The sequence below is a fragment of the Calypte anna genome, chromosome 3 (genome assembly GCF_003957555.1).
Source record: "Calypte anna isolate BGI_N300 chromosome 3, bCalAnn1_v1.p, whole genome shotgun sequence".
Taxonomy (NCBI): Eukaryota; Metazoa; Chordata; class Aves; order Apodiformes; family Trochilidae; genus Calypte; species Calypte anna.
The window spans coordinates 105,130,278-105,147,701 of NC_044246.1; the positions used below are offsets into that span (position 1 = coordinate 105,130,278).

The 17,424-nt window shown below is 40.2% G+C and overlaps 2 protein-coding genes across 2 annotated transcripts in view; both read right to left on the reverse strand.

Annotated features, from left to right (window-relative positions):
- Nucleotides 1-3,552: 3,552 nt before the first annotated feature.
- TTC32 (tetratricopeptide repeat domain 32) lies at nucleotides 3,553-6,245 on the reverse strand. Its single transcript, XM_030447899.1, has 3 exons — nucleotides 6,058-6,245; nucleotides 5,815-5,975; nucleotides 3,553-4,737 (listed from the first exon to the last, which is right to left on the reverse strand). Exons 1-3 carry the CDS (start codon nucleotides 6,168-6,170, stop codon nucleotides 4,610-4,612), a joined length of 402 nt encoding a protein of 133 aa, XP_030303759.1. The 5' UTR covers nucleotides 6,171-6,245; the 3' UTR covers nucleotides 3,553-4,609.
- Nucleotides 6,246-8,054: 1,809 nt separating this feature from the next.
- The window catches only part of WDR35 (WD repeat domain 35), a 42,366-nt gene continuing 32,996 nt past the window's right edge, over nucleotides 8,055-17,424 (reverse strand). The window contains exons 20-27 of the mRNA XM_030447898.1: nucleotides 15,515-15,661; nucleotides 14,170-14,302; nucleotides 13,420-13,530; nucleotides 12,140-12,304; nucleotides 11,026-11,166; nucleotides 10,412-10,568; nucleotides 9,458-9,698; nucleotides 8,055-8,334 (exon numbers count right to left, since the gene is read on the reverse strand). Coding sequence (XP_030303758.1) covers nucleotides 8,187-8,334; nucleotides 9,458-9,698; nucleotides 10,412-10,568; nucleotides 11,026-11,166; nucleotides 12,140-12,304; nucleotides 13,420-13,530; nucleotides 14,170-14,302; nucleotides 15,515-15,661 — 1,243 coding nt within the window. The 3' untranslated portion in view covers nucleotides 8,055-8,186. The remainder of the gene's footprint in view (nucleotides 8,335-9,457; nucleotides 9,699-10,411; nucleotides 10,569-11,025; nucleotides 11,167-12,139; nucleotides 12,305-13,419; nucleotides 13,531-14,169; nucleotides 14,303-15,514; nucleotides 15,662-17,424) is intronic.

Sequence of the window (17,424 nt, forward strand, 5' to 3'; positions counted from 1 at the left end):
TATAAGTGAAGAATATCTCCTTGCTAACATACAACAGCAACCATCTGGTGTACCAACATTGACTTAAAAGAGCCAAGCAATGTTACTTAGTGTCTCTCACACATGCAACACAACAGCATACTTTTTTTTCCCATTAATGTAGATTTTTGTCTATAACATTGCATCCTGGAAACCTGCAAGTTCCTCACTTTCACCATCCTCTGGATGGAAAGAGTAACTCTACAATGTAGGAGAGGACTGAAGCTCTAACATGAGCAAAAAGGACAAGTTATCTGGTTATTATGTTTTCTGTATCCACCCAGAGCCTTTTTTAAAAACTCTTTTCTAGAGATCAAGGACAAACCAGACACATGACCACCAGTATCCACTCTGAGGATGTGCCCACACTGTAAGTGCAGGTGTTCCTGCAGCAGGAGTGGAGAGGGGATTGCAGTGATGGGAGGCAGGTAAGCAGTGCACACGTGTGCTGTCTCCGGGGGGTTCCAGAGCTCCAAGAGCCTCTGTCTCCACAGGAGGGATGGTTATGCACACCCATTAATGCACAGACATGGCATGTTTCCCAAAAGCTGCAGTCATGCTGGTGATGATTGCTGGGTAAATGCACTCTTAAAGTTGCATCTACTGAATGACTGTGTTTCATAAATGGGATCCCAAGACCCCAAGCTGCCTGTGAGATGCCTCCCTCTCTGCTGTATGAGCAGTGCACTCTACTGCCCGGAATCAACACTGCAGAGTCAAGAACAGCTTACTGCTCCCACACAACTTCTGAAAGAGCACATTCCCCGTTTTTAATGTTAGCAATAACAAACTCGTCACTTTAGGATAACTTTCTGTTAATCTATAAGACAGTCCTTATGAAACCTGAGCTAGGATAAAGGTCAAATAATGATAACTAAATGCTAGCTCTTCTTCCAGGGCTCATTGGACCCTGTGTAGTTCCACCGAGGTGGGATCAGGTCTGCTGTTACATCACTGAGGTTTGCTCACTCCGAGCAGAGTAGATTCAGGTAAACTTGTCTGCATTAAGCTGAATATGCCAGATCTTTTCCTTTTTGCCCTGGAAAAGGTGTCCAAAGACAGTTTCATTCCCATCCACCCACTACCCAGTAGATGGGGAGACCTATGTTGGGAGTGAAAGGGAGAAGGTGAAATAGACCTGCACACCCATTTCAAAAGAGATTTCAGGTTCCCACAATCTCACCTCCAGACAAGCTGGAGGTTTTCTCCTCCCACCTTGGCTGCTGTTCATGGCAGATGTTTTTTACACCCAGTCACCTAAGTGTGTTATGGTTAAGCTGAGCTTGACTGATACAAAGATGGTCATTCCTCACAAAATCTGAATAGCACACCTTTCACTACTGATTCCTTTTTTTTACCAAGGCTGCCTACTAAAGGGATAGTGCATAGTCCAGTCCTCAGTTGTAACAGCCAGAGACTTCCAGGTTTTTAACACCTACTCACCTCTTATCCAGTTCAGAGGGAAAGCAGATGGAGGAAGAACATGTTCTGGCCACTTGATGATCTTTCTCCTCCACATGCAGCAGCTTTCCTTGGCCCTCCTTGTTCCCCACACTGAATCTCACACCAAATGTATATGAAACACTTCTCATACTGCTCTGTGCCCTGCTAAGATGGGATTTTGTCATCTTTTCCTACCTTTCTGCAAAACTGTCTTGCAACACTACAAGTGGTGTGACAACTCCTCCTACATGACAGTAGGATAGTGTCCTAGAGAAAACCACAGGGTGATGTTATTCTTTGCCTTGTTCTAGGATCAAGTAAGATCTTAGAGACTGTTGTTCCAGATACTGAACAATAACCATTCTGGAATGTACTGAGGTAACCACCTATTTGTTTTGAGGGAAATCACCAGGTGAGAACACTGTTATTGGCTGCAAAATTAAACCCAGATACAAAGAACAAACCAACGTTGAGAATGTAATGAAGGTTCCAGTGTGAAGGGAAGTGCCAGCAAAGGCTACGTGGAGTAAAGAGCCAAAAGCTTTTGGAGGGGAGGTTTATAAGTAGGAAACCTTGGGAAAGTGGCTGTGAATTATTTATGTCTGAAACATTTCTGGCCCAAGTAAAGAGAGTCAATGTACATTAGGAGCAAGCACCTGTAGGACCTGCTGGTGCAGTGAACACTTTGTAAGGGCGATGGAGTGGGCAGCCAGGAGTGACCCAGACACTCCATACAGGTTTATGAAGCAGAGACAACTCCTAAAGCCTGATAAAAGTGTAAAACCACAGCACCTCTGCATTGCAAACCATCCAAAGCACACAACCCCTGCTCCTTTTACAAGCTGAGAGGTTGTCTGAATTTCATGTGGAAACACTACATAAAAATAATTTTACAGCTCTCCATTAGACTTTTAATTCTTAAAGTATTATGAACAGGAAAACTTGCAGGACAAGGGGGGTTACCAAACATTCTCCTCTTCAAATACAAGCTTTTTTATATCAGTAGCAGTGGTTTATACTGTTTCAAAAGGCCTGAGCAAAAGAACACCATGCAATTCTATTTAATAAGTTCAGACCAAAAACCCCAATTAGTTTTGTGATGGAAAGCCAGAACCAAGTGACTCATGGGTGCACGTGAGAGGGGAAAATATGTATGAGAATCTTACTGGCCAAAATTACCTTGAAAGAAATCCAATTTGTGGTGAAATGCACCATGACAGTTCATCTTTTCACAGGAGAGACAAGGAAACACTGTGGAGAATCTGCTATAAAACCTCTCCCAGTGCAGTGAAGTATCTGTGCCAACAATGAATGCATTAGAAGTAACTGAGCAACATTCACAAAACAACACAGGCTGGGAAGTAAGTAGGAGAGATGTTATTACTAGCATCTTTGTTTTATAAAATACTCATTTGCTGTTAATCTTTTGATTTTTAGCTTCATCCTGTCATTTAAATAGTGTTCTGTGCAGAACAACATCTGTGATCTCTCTTCTCAAAATAAAAATTCAGAGGTCATATTCAATTGCTCATATGCTGGTTTGGTTTTTTTTTTTTTTTTCATTTTCTTGGCATGGTAGGTCAGAAACAGTCTTGTTCTAGCTCACCTTTTCACCACCAATCAAGCTGGTCCACTTCTTTATTTTCAAGAGGGAAGCAGCATAAAGCATGCCAACTCCTCAAATGATCAATGTCATTTCAGAGACAGAGCACCAAGATATAAAAATGGAAGGCAAACATGTGCTTATATATGCAGGAAAGTCTGAAGTTAAACTTTTGAAAAAAAAATGGTCAGTTGTGACATCCCATCCTGCTTTCCTTTTATCATGCATCATATTTATGCAACTTCAAAATTGCTACTGTCAATTGTCATTGAGTATCAGAAGTAAATGCAGCCTTTTCTCAGCCCCATGCTCCAAATTTGCTCATATGACCATTGCAGAGCTGCACCCTGAAGCAGGAAACCTCAGGAAGGCTGCTGGGAAAGATGTTCTCATTATTTACTGCAAAATGTTTCACCAACTTGAGTGAGCCCTGCACTTGCATAGTCTCCAGGATCATCCATGGACAAACTCACCATAACAAACAGAACTGTTCATTAGCATAATTTATTATTTAAAAAGTCAAAATGCTCATGTGGGCAGTCAAAGAGTTTTTCTTTTACTAGAACTTGTATTGCTAGGAACATGCAAGAGTGTTTCTTATTGATGATTTATATACTTCAGCAAAACTCTCTCCAGTCAGGTGAGAAGTGAAGCTGCCTGAGCATTCACAGCCAGTTCAGACTGATTTCATATGGTATTAAAAATAAAAATAATAACCTTTTCAATTAAAAGGAAAAAGACAAATCCTACTGTAAATAGCCCAGCTACATTCTCTGCCACAAGCTCTTTACAGTTATAAGATAAAAAGTACATGTTCATTTTTATTCATCCAGTTATTAATCTGTCAAATACCTCTACAATGGGATTACCAAAAAATGGTATGTTCTGACCTCAACCTGTGTAAGTAATTTAAAGCTGCCTCTAGGAATGAATGTGTGTAGAAAGGACTGAATTGTTACACCACATTGCTCCTGCAACATACAGATGCTGTTACCTAAAAAAGATCTCCTTCCTGTTATTTTTTTCTCAATATAAAAACATTCTGGAGTGAAAAGAAACTCAGTTAACAGAAGAACACCTTATCATTAGCAACTCCACTGCTGTCTCAATCAAACTGACATTTAAATGTGGACAAACACTACTATTATTAAATCACTGTACTTCTCACAAGTATTTAAATGTTCTATATAGTTTCACTTTTCCTTCCCATGAAAGACTGTTTACAACAGCCTGTGAAAGAGAGCAGTTTTATTAAGAGAACTACAGACTTCATTTGCTGTTACTGACCTTCTGACACCTTTACAAAGCACTTCTGTACAAAATCTGTGCAAATATCTCACAGAGATCTAATATTATGCTTTTCCTCAGCACTAACAATAACCAAAAATATCTTTTCTTCAACCACAATCCATTTTTAACTTGTTTACCCAAGAATGAGGTGTCTTCTGTAAGGCGTAACAGATGTAAATGGTCTTGTGCTTCATCCATCAGTGACACATAAAATGATGTGTTTAGCAAAACATTTTCATACCATTAGCTGTGTTTTCAATAACCTCGCTTTTGTTTTTCTTCTTTATCAAGAATAGCCTGCTTTAGACTCAATGAAGCATCTTCAAACTGGGGGTTTAACTCTAATACTTTCCTGAAATCTTTCATGGCTTCATCAAAGTATCCTGTCCCAAAAAGAAAAAAGAAAGAATTATCTTTCTATATCTGCTCCAACTCACAAACCACAACTGATGAATGACTTCTAATACTTTCACTAGCAAAAAGTAGCAGCTGTACTTACTGGACCCACTATATTTGGATTCTCCAGAGGTCCAAGTGGGAGTCAAAGGCCTTCAGTGCCAGAACCCAAGTGCCTATTTTTTAATCTAAAATGGGCTTAAGGCTCAATTTAGCCAGCATATTCCAAGAGAAGGAGCCAGAAGGCCCACACTCAGGCAACTAGTGGCCAGGCTGCCTAAACCCTGGTTCACAGGCATACTGCGTACCAGCTGATGCCCTTGGTCAGGCTCCCTTCTCCTGGTGCTTTCTCTACTCCCTTAGCTTCTGGATGTTGACTTTGAAAAGGCCAAGCTCCAACAAAAGGAAGAGGGCTGTCTCCTTCTTAAGGCAGATTCAAAACATGGGCATTAAATTCCCCAGAGATGGGTGACTGACAGCCCACTGCTAATTGGGAAGGCTGTGCTATGGCTGCGCTATGGCTGCAGCTGTTTAAGAGATGCTTTCTTTTAGGTTCAATGGCAATGTTTGGGATAGGCTAATTTTACCCTTAATGCAATTTTTCCCTGAACTGAAACTGCATCCTTCCCCCAGTTTTTCCCAGAACAGTGCCATTTCAAAAGGCAGAGCAGCACACCCGCAAACAGGCATCTCTATCCACATACACAGGGCAGCCTGGCAGCTGAAATATCCTGTGATTACTTCAGAAAAAACGGCTGCACCATTTATTTCTGATGCCTTTCACCTGCCGGGGCCATCCTAAGAAGGGAATAACTGCAGCCTGGGGTGAATCCTGGGGTAAAGTCACACTCTCAGCTCTCCATCAGCTCCAGGAGCGCTCCCTGCCCTCCCCTGGCACCCGGCGGGGGTGACGCGGGCAGGCGGGGAGGGTCAAGGATCACCGCAATCCTGCCAGCTCGCCGGCCCGGGTCGCCCTGCCCTGGGTCACCCAGGGGGCGGCCCCGGGACAGGCAGCGCCGGCGTGACTGACTGCCCGGCCGAGGGCCCCGCGGCGCGGCCCGTACCCAGCCGGTAGAGCACCAGGCCCCGGTTGTAGTAGGGCACCTCGAAGCCGGGCTGGCACTCGATGGCGGCCGTGTAGTCCTCCATGGCGGCGGCGAACTCCACGCGAAAGTACCTGACCTGGCCCCGGTTGTTGAGGGCCGTGGCGAGGTCGCGGTGGGCGCTGCGCGGGAACAGAGGGAGAGGGGCAGTTACGGGGGGTCCCGCCGGCCCGCCCCGCTCCACCCCGGCCCCGGGGGACGTACCCTGCGGGGCACCGGGCGATGAAGCGGCTGTACAGCTCCTCTGCCGCCGACAGCCGCCGCGCCGACAGCTGCTCCCCCGCCGCGGACAGCAGCTCCGCCACTTCCCGCTCCATGGCGGCGGCGCCGGCAGCTGCAGTGACGTCACGCGACGCGGGCGTGGAGTGACGTCACGGGTGCCGCAGCGGACGGAACCGGGTTGGTGAGGGCGGAAGGGGTAAGGGTTCTACGTGATGCCCTGGGCAGGGCCGCCGGTTCGTCTGGCTGCGTGCGATGAGGCAACTTGGACAACCCAGTTGTATATCGTACAAATAAAAAGCAGCTCAAATACCAGGAAAAAAATGTGTAATATTAAATATGTGATACTCAAAGGTTTATTCTTACCCAAGTCTGACGCAAAGGCGTGCGTCACCTGCTGTGACAGGCGGCGAGAAGAGGTGTGGGGCTCTGCTCTCTGACGCCCCAGAAGGTGAAGCTGGAGGCTGCTGCCGGGGTCCGGGCAAAGCTCCGGCCTAGGGCAGGACCTGCTGCAGGTCCAGGGCTGAGCCTCAAATTCATCGATAAAACAACAGTGCAGTTTCTAAACCTTTCTGTAGAACAGAGGTGATAGTTCAGCTCTTGAAATCTGTCCCACAGATGTCAGTCGTCTTAAGAAGATTAAAAAAAAATAAAACTTGCTCCTCATTGGAATCCAGTTTCAAGGTTTGCAGGTGTTTCCTAAACCAGCTGAAGGCATCACCAGAGCTCAGGAACCCAGATGCAGGCTAAGGGCACTGACTGCTAAATGTGTGCCAGACCTTTATTGCTGTGAGGGGCTTAATAAAATAGCACAGATGTATCACAGCACAGCAGTGTGACCTGGACAGGCTGGACAACTGGGCAGAAAGAAACTGCATGTGTATGGTTCTGCACGTAGGGAGGAATAACCCCACACACCAGTACAGATTAGGAGCTGCTGACCTACTGGAAAGCAGCTCTGTGGAAAAAGATCTGTGAGTCCTGGTGGTCAACAGGATGACGAGACAGCAATGTGTTCTTGTGGCCAAGAAGGCCAAAGGCATTATGCAATTCTTCAAGAAGAATGTGGCAAGCAGGTTGAGGGAGGTTAGCCCTGGTGAGGCTCTCCCGGGAACACTCCATCATATTCTGGGCTCCCTGTACATGTACTTGTCCTTGTACATGAAGGACAGGTAACTACTGGAGAGAGTACAGCACAAAGTCAGTAAGATGACTGGGGGACCAAAGTATTTGCCATGAGGAAAGGCTGAGGGAGCTGGATCTGTTCAGCCTGGGGGAGACAGAGGGGATCTCAGCAATGCTTACAAGTATCAGAAGGGAAAGTGTCAGGAAGACGGGACAGGACTGCAGTGGTATCCAGTGACAGGGTAAGGGGTATTGGTGACAAACTGAAACATAGGAGGTTTAACCTAAGCATAAGGAAGAACTTTACTGTAAGAGTAACAGCACTGGCAAAGGCTGTGCAGAGAGGCAGTGGAGTTTCTGTCACTTGACACATTCAAAACCTGCCTGGATGCCATCCTGTGCCACCTACTCCAGGTGAATCTGCTCTGGCCAGGGGGTTTGGACTAGGTGATCTCCAGAGGTCCCTTAGAACCTCTAACATTCTGTGGTTGTGTATGCCTGGACAGGTACCATTGCTCTAGTCAAGCAGTGGTAGAAAAACATGTACAATAATATTATTACCAGTACTGTGCATTATTTTGCCTCACGAATTACTTGCTCAGAAAAACTGATTTTTGAGAAAACCCAATCATTTCCTATGGAATTAAAAGAACAAAAAATGGAGCTTGCTCACAGTAAAATGTATTAAGATGAATTTACATACAATTTGCATAGTTTCGAAACTAGGCTCAACTTACAGTTATGAAAGAATGTTTTTACCTTAAAAATTTGTAAAAGTGTAACAAAAAAAAACCTTCAGTCATAACACAGTGCTTTTTTTTCACATAAATGGACCAGTAGAGGTTTCTCTTGTGAGTCTTCTGGGTTTATTTAAAAGTGTTTCTCTAGTAGAGGCACTATCTGTTACAATATAGAACCTGAGTTGTATATTAAAATATAGGATATTGGTAACCTTTTAGACAGTATTTTTAAGAGACGGAGTAGATCTGCTACGCTGCACTGTGGCACAGAGGACAGAAGCTGTAATTGGTTGTTTCTTTGGCCTTCATGCTGTGCTTACATACACTGCACATCCAGAGCTGAAACTCCCTGATACATTCTCCTGTGGCAACACAGATAGGAAATTTCCCGTCTTCACTATTTAAAAAAAAAGAAAAAAGAAGAGTGAATAAACCTCAAAGAATAGAAACATAATTTTAAAATAGCAACAAAGTCCTGTTTTGTAGAAATTTGCAAAACACCATAAATACCTAAATGTGTGTGTACACAGCTAATTACAAAACTTTTGATGCTCATCTCTAAAATACTGCTTTTCTCTACAGGTGTGCACCACTTCTTTATCAGAAGTTATTAAGTCACGTAACACTTCACTGTTAACATAGCCAGGTATGTACAACTTCACATAACAGAATGCAAACCCTCAGAATCACATATTCAATAAATCAAGTTTATCAGATCCAAAAGATGAAGTGAAAAGTTTATATAGCCTGTGAAGGCTACTTAGGTAAGTGGCCAATTAGACACCTGCACTATTATTACATTTATTCCTCTGAAGAGTCAACATGAAAGCCATTAGTGAGATTCTGTACTTCTGCACAGTAAAATCAAACAACAAAGGTTAAAATCCTGTTCATTAAAAGAAAATTGATTCCCAATCAATTTCCATGCTCATAAATTCCATATTGTTAGCAGGAAACAGCACTGAGGCAAAGATGCCTCAGTGGGTACAGCCACTCCAAGGACATGCCCTTCAGCACCCTTAAGCATGCCCTTCATTCTCTGAATCTTTCACTTGATGTATTCATCATCTCACACCATGTAGATTTAAGTAATACACAAAACACTCAAGACTTACTGGTTAATTATGGTTAAACATTCACTTGCTGACATTTACATCACACCACAGTGGTGGTGCAAACAGTAGCAACAGTAACATCATTACTAAGGTGGCATTTGATATGCCACCTTATCAAAGGTCTTAAAACTCCTGTGGTTCTGTCTGCATGTGAATCAAATCAGTGGCATCTTTACCTCTGTTCCTCTAATGCAGTCAGTGTCTATTTGCCCAAATAAAGTAGTGTTGTATTACCCTTTCTGAAAACTGGCTAACACCTGCATCATCCCTGCCCAGCATTTGGTTTAAACAACAAAGCACCTAATTAACTTGGTCACAGACAAAACGTGATAAAACCAAAATATAGAAAATAACAGAAAAAAAAAAAGCTAAGGTTATTACAGTATTATATGAATATAAACCCACCTCTCAAGACCATAATCCAGGTCAGGTTTTTTGTTATTTTTTGGACAATGTCTTGTGAATATCTCTAGAGCAAGGTCTTCATACTGTTGCCTGTGCTCTGGCTTAAGAGTTTCCAAGGATTCTAGTTTAGCAAAGGCTTTTGAACAAATATCAAATGCTCTATTTGCACATGCACAGAGTGCCAAAAGGGAATAGATTTCAACGGCAGGGATAATATCTTCATAATCTTGCAAATGCAGAGCTAAGAAATAACAAAACAAAACAAAAAAAATCTGAGGAAATTATTTCACATCTTCCAAGAAGTGCCAGCCACAGCATGAAAGAAACTTTTGCTATTAGTAGACTATGAAATATTTACTACTAGTAGACAGCATTTATCTAACAAATGGGATACTGTGAACCAAAGTCTTCTCATTGGCATGACTAGGAAGAATGTGTGGTTTAACACTTTTTAAAAATAAATAAGGCGATTTGAATGAGAACTAAAAAGGTCTCTCTTGAGACATTAAAAAAAAACAAACCACAACCAAACAACAACAACAACAAAAAAACCAGGTTGCAAGAAATTGAAACGAATCTTCATTACCTGGACAAAGTATCAGGCACTATTTGCTTCTCTAACTCCCACAAAATTTTTATGTAGCTCTGCAGGGGGGTGTGATGTGAATTCAAGCATGACTTATAATTTAAAGAAAAATAAAACACTCAAGAAAATACCTACAGAGATTGTCCAATTTAGCCAGTTAATATTTGGAAAGTTAGATTTGCATTGTCTCCAAGAAAATACTTTCCAGGTATCGATTGCAGCCATAGTCTATTCATAATATGGTTTTGCTTTAAATTCCATGGATTGAGCAAGGGCAGAAACATGTGCATACCATAAAAGAAAATATGCCAAGTGCAGGTCTGTAAAATTAGAAAAGTTTCTTTATAGGGTTAAAAATTAAGTCCTACCTGTTGTAAGTGCTGCAGCTACAGAACCTTTATAGAGCTGTCTTTGAGCAAGTATGAAGAAATGGTAAGCCTCAGCTCCTCGCCAAGGATTGTCTGCAAAGCGATTAGTTGAAGAAAGAACATCTTCTTCTAGCAAACCAGCCAAGGCTGAAGCAGCCTGGAAACAAAGCAGTATCACAAGTAATTCTTATATGAAACAGATATAGCAGGAAATGGGGATATATGAAAAAAACTTTTCTTGGTGATTACACCACTGTCTGTCTTAACTAGGGAAAATATTTATACATGGACCTAAGGCAAATGCTGTTAGGCCTTTTATACAGTGCACAGACAGAATACATGGTGCAGATTTTCAAAGATAAATATCATATACATGTGTACAAATACCTTCTGTGCACATCTGCAGACTGGTTGATAGTTTGGATTAATACGGCATTTCAACACCAGATCTCTTAAAACTTTGTTTAAACTGTTTCATTTGTGCACATAAAGATGAAAGTGTGAGCAGAAAAAAAGGTTAATAAAAAACAGTCTCACCTGACAGTAGTTTTATTTATTCTATGTAGCACATACCAGAATTCAGAAAGAGAAAAAAAAAATACTTGAAACTCTACCTCTGAATTTTTTCCTTTAAATTTTCCCTTTTGTGCATTTTGCATTTGCTCATGGCACTGTTCTGTGAGTAGGGCTGATAATACATAAAGCTTTTTAACTCGCAAAGGCTTTGTCCTTTTCTTTGCCTCCTCATCTGCAATCTTAAAAAATAAAACCAAGAAAATTAATGTAGAATTTTTTTAAAAATGTATTAGAAGAGTTTCTTCATTCTCTTGGACAGTTGCTTGTACAAACCTATGAAATCATGCCAAAAAGTGATTCTGCATTTGAACATAATAATTTATATTGCAAACAGAACTATAAATGAAAATGTCAAAGTGAAGCATGCACATTATTCTGTGTTTATTTAGTTAACAAGTATATAAAGCCAGATTCTCAGGAAGGATAAATCATTTTAACCATATATAAGTCTATAGACTCAATATAAAAATAAACTAAAAAGTAGCTATTCATATACAGTGTAATTTAACAGATTCATCACTTTCAGTAAGGCCAGAAAAAAAGAATGGCCTTTGAAAGTAATAAATATAAATAAATATTTGCTGTAAAAATTACATATCACTCTTACAGACTTCATATGCCTTGTACAGAAATCTCTGCAGACAAACCAAATCGAAGCAACATCTTTATCTTATAAGCACACCACAGCAGTTTCTAATTGAAGATACCAGCTGAAGAAATACCAAAATTTAAATTCTGATTAATGAAATGGCTTTTTTTAAAAAAATAAAGGAAATAAAACTAATCCACACAGCATATAAAATAATGTGGACATTGCACCCAGGCCAGTCTGGTATATTCCTTTACTAGGCAATGCAGTGCAACAGGGCATTTTCTGAAGTGCAGTTCATCTCATTCTGAAGTGAAAATCTCAAATCTGATGGCTTTTGTCTGGAAAGTCTCCTCTCCTTTGGCTACAGAGGACTATTTCAGGTAGAGATACCTGAACTTGGGAGTTGGATTAATCTTTGCAGTATCCTGTATAATGACATCTGGTTATTGCCTGGACTTTGTTAACACTAAAATAACCCCAAAAAATGAAAAGTAGCATGGAAACAATAAAGGCTAGTGCAAAAAAACAGTTATTTGACATAAAAATAAAACCTGCAATACCTTGAACATGAGCTTAGCAGCTTCAAAGAAATAATTGGCTTTACGATACAGTTCTATAGCATCAAGGATTTTATTCTTTTCCAGTAAATAACTTGCATATCTGGACAACAAGGATCCAATCTCTTTCATATTGTGATTTTTAGCCAGCTCCACAGCTTTATTCCACTAGAAATGAAAGCACACAATTATCAGCCTCACTGTTTTAAAATGCATTCATAGAACAAGCTGGTTATTCATGAACAGTCTGCAACATTTGTATGCAAAACTTCATGACTTTCATTTGGAAAAACACTACTGTAAAACTAAAGTAAAAAGCAAGAGAATACAAATGTTAACATCACTGCTGATCAGGTGGTGCAGCAGCCCTGGGAAACAAAAGCTGGACCTCTCCCCAAAACCACATACAAGGAAGTTGCTTCTGCTTTGGTAAAAGCTTTGCAAAATCACTTCCTTGCTACTTATAGCTGGACATGTGGATTTCAACATTTCTGATATTACTAAAACCCAGACTGTCAAAAGCATGGCTAAAAGAGGACTCCAGCCCATAAACTTAAGACAGTAACAAGAACACTTTTACTTTCCCTTCTAGACACCTCAATTTGCTGTGAATTTTCCTGATCTTCAGCAGTCTGGCTACTGTGTTTGCCCAGTTCAAAAATCTGGCTGAGAAACTTGCACAAATCTCATAACTCATAGCCCTTCAGACCCATAAACTAGGAAATTGTTCACCTAAAACCAGCATTAGCCAATTCTGCCATTCCCATACATAAAGTTCCTCATATTCATCCTCAGATTCTCTCCTTTTTGTGCTGACACAAACATTTGCACAGGTAAGTCATATTGGGGAACAGCTCTAGCTGTAAAACATACAGATCATTTTTCAGATCAGTTCTTTACCAGGTAAATCTTAACACAGCTGCAAGCACATTTGCACCTGTATAAGCAAGGAAGGGGATGTGGAAAATAAGCAGAGAGAAGCTCTCCAGTCTTCCATTCCACCAGGAGGCAGCACAGCCTGGCCCTGCAAGGGCCACAGCTGTGTGTATGCTGAGCATGCTTCCTACTGCACACAAGCACAGCGGTGACACTGCTGCACAGAGCTTTCTCCAACAGTCTCATCCTAATTTCAGGTAACAGCCTTAAGCACTCAAGTATGGCTTTCCAGAAATCATGACACATCATCAAACACTTAACAAGGACTTGTATTTAACTGGGCATTTGGGCAGAAAGCTCACTGTTAAATTAGTGTCAGTAAAGCAGATTTTCTACTGATGTTTTACCTGGTTGAGATGTACACAGGTATCTACTGCATCCTTTGGTCGATTACATTTCAGAAAGGCTGACACAGCTTGCTCACACATCCCCACTCTTACAAACATATAAGCAATATCCTGCAAAAAGCATCAGCACCACATTAAATTCACTTTGAGGCTTTGAGTATTGCAGTTGCTATGCAATATACTACTTATATCCCTGTTTAATTTAATTCCAAGATGTTGAAGGAGAAGGGTTGTTTGCCTCAGGGATTCTGTGAAATCAAAATGCGCTGTTGTGAATCTTTAAATTTAAAAGCAGTGTGTTAAAGTAGCACACTGTTTTACTTTTAAAAAAAGCTATTTAAACATCATTTTTATTTCAAATCAAATCACACCATAACAATTGTGTTCTTACTACTTAGGGTATTTCACAAAACTTCACTATTAGAAAGAGGTTAAAAAGAAAGTGCTTCATTCATACAACTGTATTTTGCCTTTTTTTTTTTGTTTGTTTTTTGTTAGCTATTATTTAGTGGGTCATTAACATTATACCACCTCCTTTCCCTCCTTTTAGCAGAGTACCTTCCATTTTTATTTTACATTAGCATTCCCATAAGAGCTATGATGTAGGAAGTTAAACCAGGGATAGCAACCGGAAAGAATTTTGTGGAAAAAAACAACAATGTAGACTGGACAACAACATGAAAGCCTCAGCACATTTTAAATAAATAGTTGAGCATAAGACAATGAAAAATATAGGTACTTTTTGCTTACAGGCAGCAATTTATTATTCTCTGGAAGCGAATTAACTAGATTCTCCAGTCCTTGGTAGTCCTCTAGCATGTAGTAACATTCAGCCAAACGTTCCTGGTTTCGTCCTTGTACGTAATATTGTACAGCATTTAACCTAGTAAGAAAAAAAAACGTGGTGGCCTCTGATAAACACAAGGGAAGCTTCTTGTGCAAGCCTTCTGCATGTGTAAATTTAAAATGACACTGTTTTAAGTAGACAGCTTTACTTGAGAGCTTTGGCAGCTAAAATTTCACTGTTTTTCTAAAACCCACTAAAGTTTTCATTTTCAGAGATCATTAGAAGTAGTAACACATTAGAAGTAGGTTTTTTATCTTAACTAGCATAAAGTTAGGAAGTCAAAGAGCCTTAAAACAGTATTTCCTCATCTGCACAGATCATGGCTGGTAATGAACAATTAATGAAATTACAACTAAACTTTCAGAAAAGGACTTAACTACTGCGTCTCTGTGTTTTAAAACATAAGCACTAGGATCTCCAACACAATTCTCCAAAGTTACCTAAAAAATCTAAAAATCAACTTTCTAAGTCTAATCACAAGATTTCAATTACTATAGGATCCAAGTTTTTTGGGTCCCGATAACAGAGTCTGGGTAATTGCAATACATAGTGGAGCTGTGCCCTGAATGCTAAATGTTCACATGGGCTTAGAAGGCAACAAGAAAAGTTAATGAATGGAAGTTTCTCTCTCTGCAAGTTATTAACTAAACAGACATCACTTCTGGCTCAGGAAGTACCTGACTGCAAAATGTCTTATGGAGAAACACCATTACACACATGCACCAGTCTTAAAAAACTTTCCATGGGTGCCAGTTTGGGCAATAGAGGGAGACAGATCCAGGTCAGAAAGAAATCTGGACCTTCTCAAATATTTGTGGGTTCAAGCATTCTATAAAGTTCATGGTTAGCTTTGAAATTCACTGATGTTAAATAATACTTTCCTAATATATTTTTGGCAGATTTTTATTTCTTTCCTACTTTCTACATCTGGCCTAATACATCTGTATTTCTTCCTCCCCTGCCCCCTCAGCCTTCCCCACCTCCTTTGAAGCAAACAGACTTTGGGCAAAATTGAGATATTTTTTTATCACCTGCAGTCTTTAGATACTTGATAACCAGCTCTCTGTTCAAAGGTACATGCAGCAATGGAACCATAAAGGTCTGAGCTTAATCTCATAATTCCAAAATTATCCCACGTATTCCATCCTGACTTTGTTGATGTCTGTTCCTCCTCAGAAATTAAATCCTGTAATCAGTTTTATAATTCCCTTCATAATTTCCTTCTTCTAGTTCCTGTACAGAACATACCATTTCTGACGGTCTGCAAAATAATCTCCAATAGCATTGTATGCTTGTTCAAGAAGGGCATCATCTGAATCTCCTGAGCCAGTTTTCAGTAACTGCAATACTCGAAACCAATCTCCCAGTTTTATCCGTAGTCCAATGGCAAGATCTCTGGTAAAAACAGAAAATAGCAGGAAAAAGTCAAGGACAATGCAAGAGCTAACAAAAATCTTGAGAAAAGCATCCAAAAGGATTTTCACGTTCATAAATTACATGGTAAGTATTGCAGTGATCCCAGATACCCTGTTTACCATTGAAACAGCATTCCAGAAAATCAAACACTCAGGCAGCTGACAGGGCAGACAGATAGGCATCTCCCTATCAGCCACACTCCTGTGTGAGGAGTTACACAAGCAGCTGGCAAGGCAATTGGGCTGCTGCTACTTCAGGTTTCCTATTATACTTTAAACCATTCTTTCTTTCACTGCTGACTGCTGCAATAGGTGTCAGCAGCTGCAACATGCTAAAAGCAGAAGGGAAATGAGGGGAAAGATCAAGGAGCAAGGAATATGAATAATGAAGGCTAAAGCTGAGATGCAATAAAATAAATGTGAGAGGCTTCTCCTTCAGATTCAAGATGACTTTGTATGAAGAAGAAAAGACTTTGAGTTTCATTTTTTTTATTATTATTATTAACACATACATAGGACTGTGTGTTTGTCCAGCACATTTTTTCAACCATATCGAATATTTCTGACTTCTTATACAAGTAATTCTACAATAAATGGGTGAAATATATACACTTCTTTCAAAAGTGTGATTTTTGGGGTGCCCTACACGGGGACAGGAGCTGGACTTGATGATCCTGATGGGTCCCTTTCAACTCATCATTCTATGGTTCCATGAATCTATGAAATGCCCTAAACTTACAAATGAGTAAAGGAAGGCAATAACAAGTCAGTGCAGTCAGATAAATAACAGCATCTATCTAAAACTGTATTTAGAAAATAGATTTATTTCAGCCTGATTTATGGCAGGTCTTAATCCTAATTTTTGTAGTGGCAATGAGACACATAAGGTATATACAGAATTCCCTGATTCTTGTAGGTGGAAAACAAGATGCTCTAATGCTGAAAAAAGCAGAAAAAAAAATCTCTGTCATCTGCAATCTTATAATGGCCAAATTTCTCTTCAGCCATGTGGAAAGGAATATGCAATATCTAAAAATCACTGATGCAGTGCGAATGAAGGGCTTATGAGGCATTCCAAGCCTTTAAACCATCTACTTCCTTGGGCTAATTAATTATGTGCAATAAAGTTTTCCATTATCAGGCTCCAACATAGACCTATTCCCACCTCCTGCCTTCCCCCTCGCCTTCTTACTGGGGAAGAAGCACATTTCTTGTTCTTGCAGCACAAAAGAATAAAATTTTTTTCTTCCATCATTCCCTACTTTTTTCATGGCTCCATTAATCAAAACTTAAAAATGTCTCATGCAGAAGTGAATCACGCTTCTCCGTGTTTGACCACCACCTACAGGATACCTCGTGTAACTGCTGCCTATGATCTCATCCTTGTTTCAGTAAAGACAATGCTCTAGCTAATTAATTAGCATTAGATTGTATTTCCCAGTAATATTGTAATTTGTTTTGGTTTTTTTCATTCCCGAGTAAAATTTCCAATGACTGGTCCACAAGTTACAGTTCATTAAAAACTGTTGTTTGTATAGGTTATTGGAAAGAATGTGTACCTGGCTACTAGCTAATAGTAACAGTACATAAATTAAACAGTAGTTAAGATTATTTGTTTGTATTTTTGCAATATAGTTGAAATATTGACAAAATACTTTGAAAAAAACAGCTGTGAAACACAGCACTACCTATAGCAACTGAGGTTTTGCAAAGTTTGCAACATGCTGATTTACATATAGAATT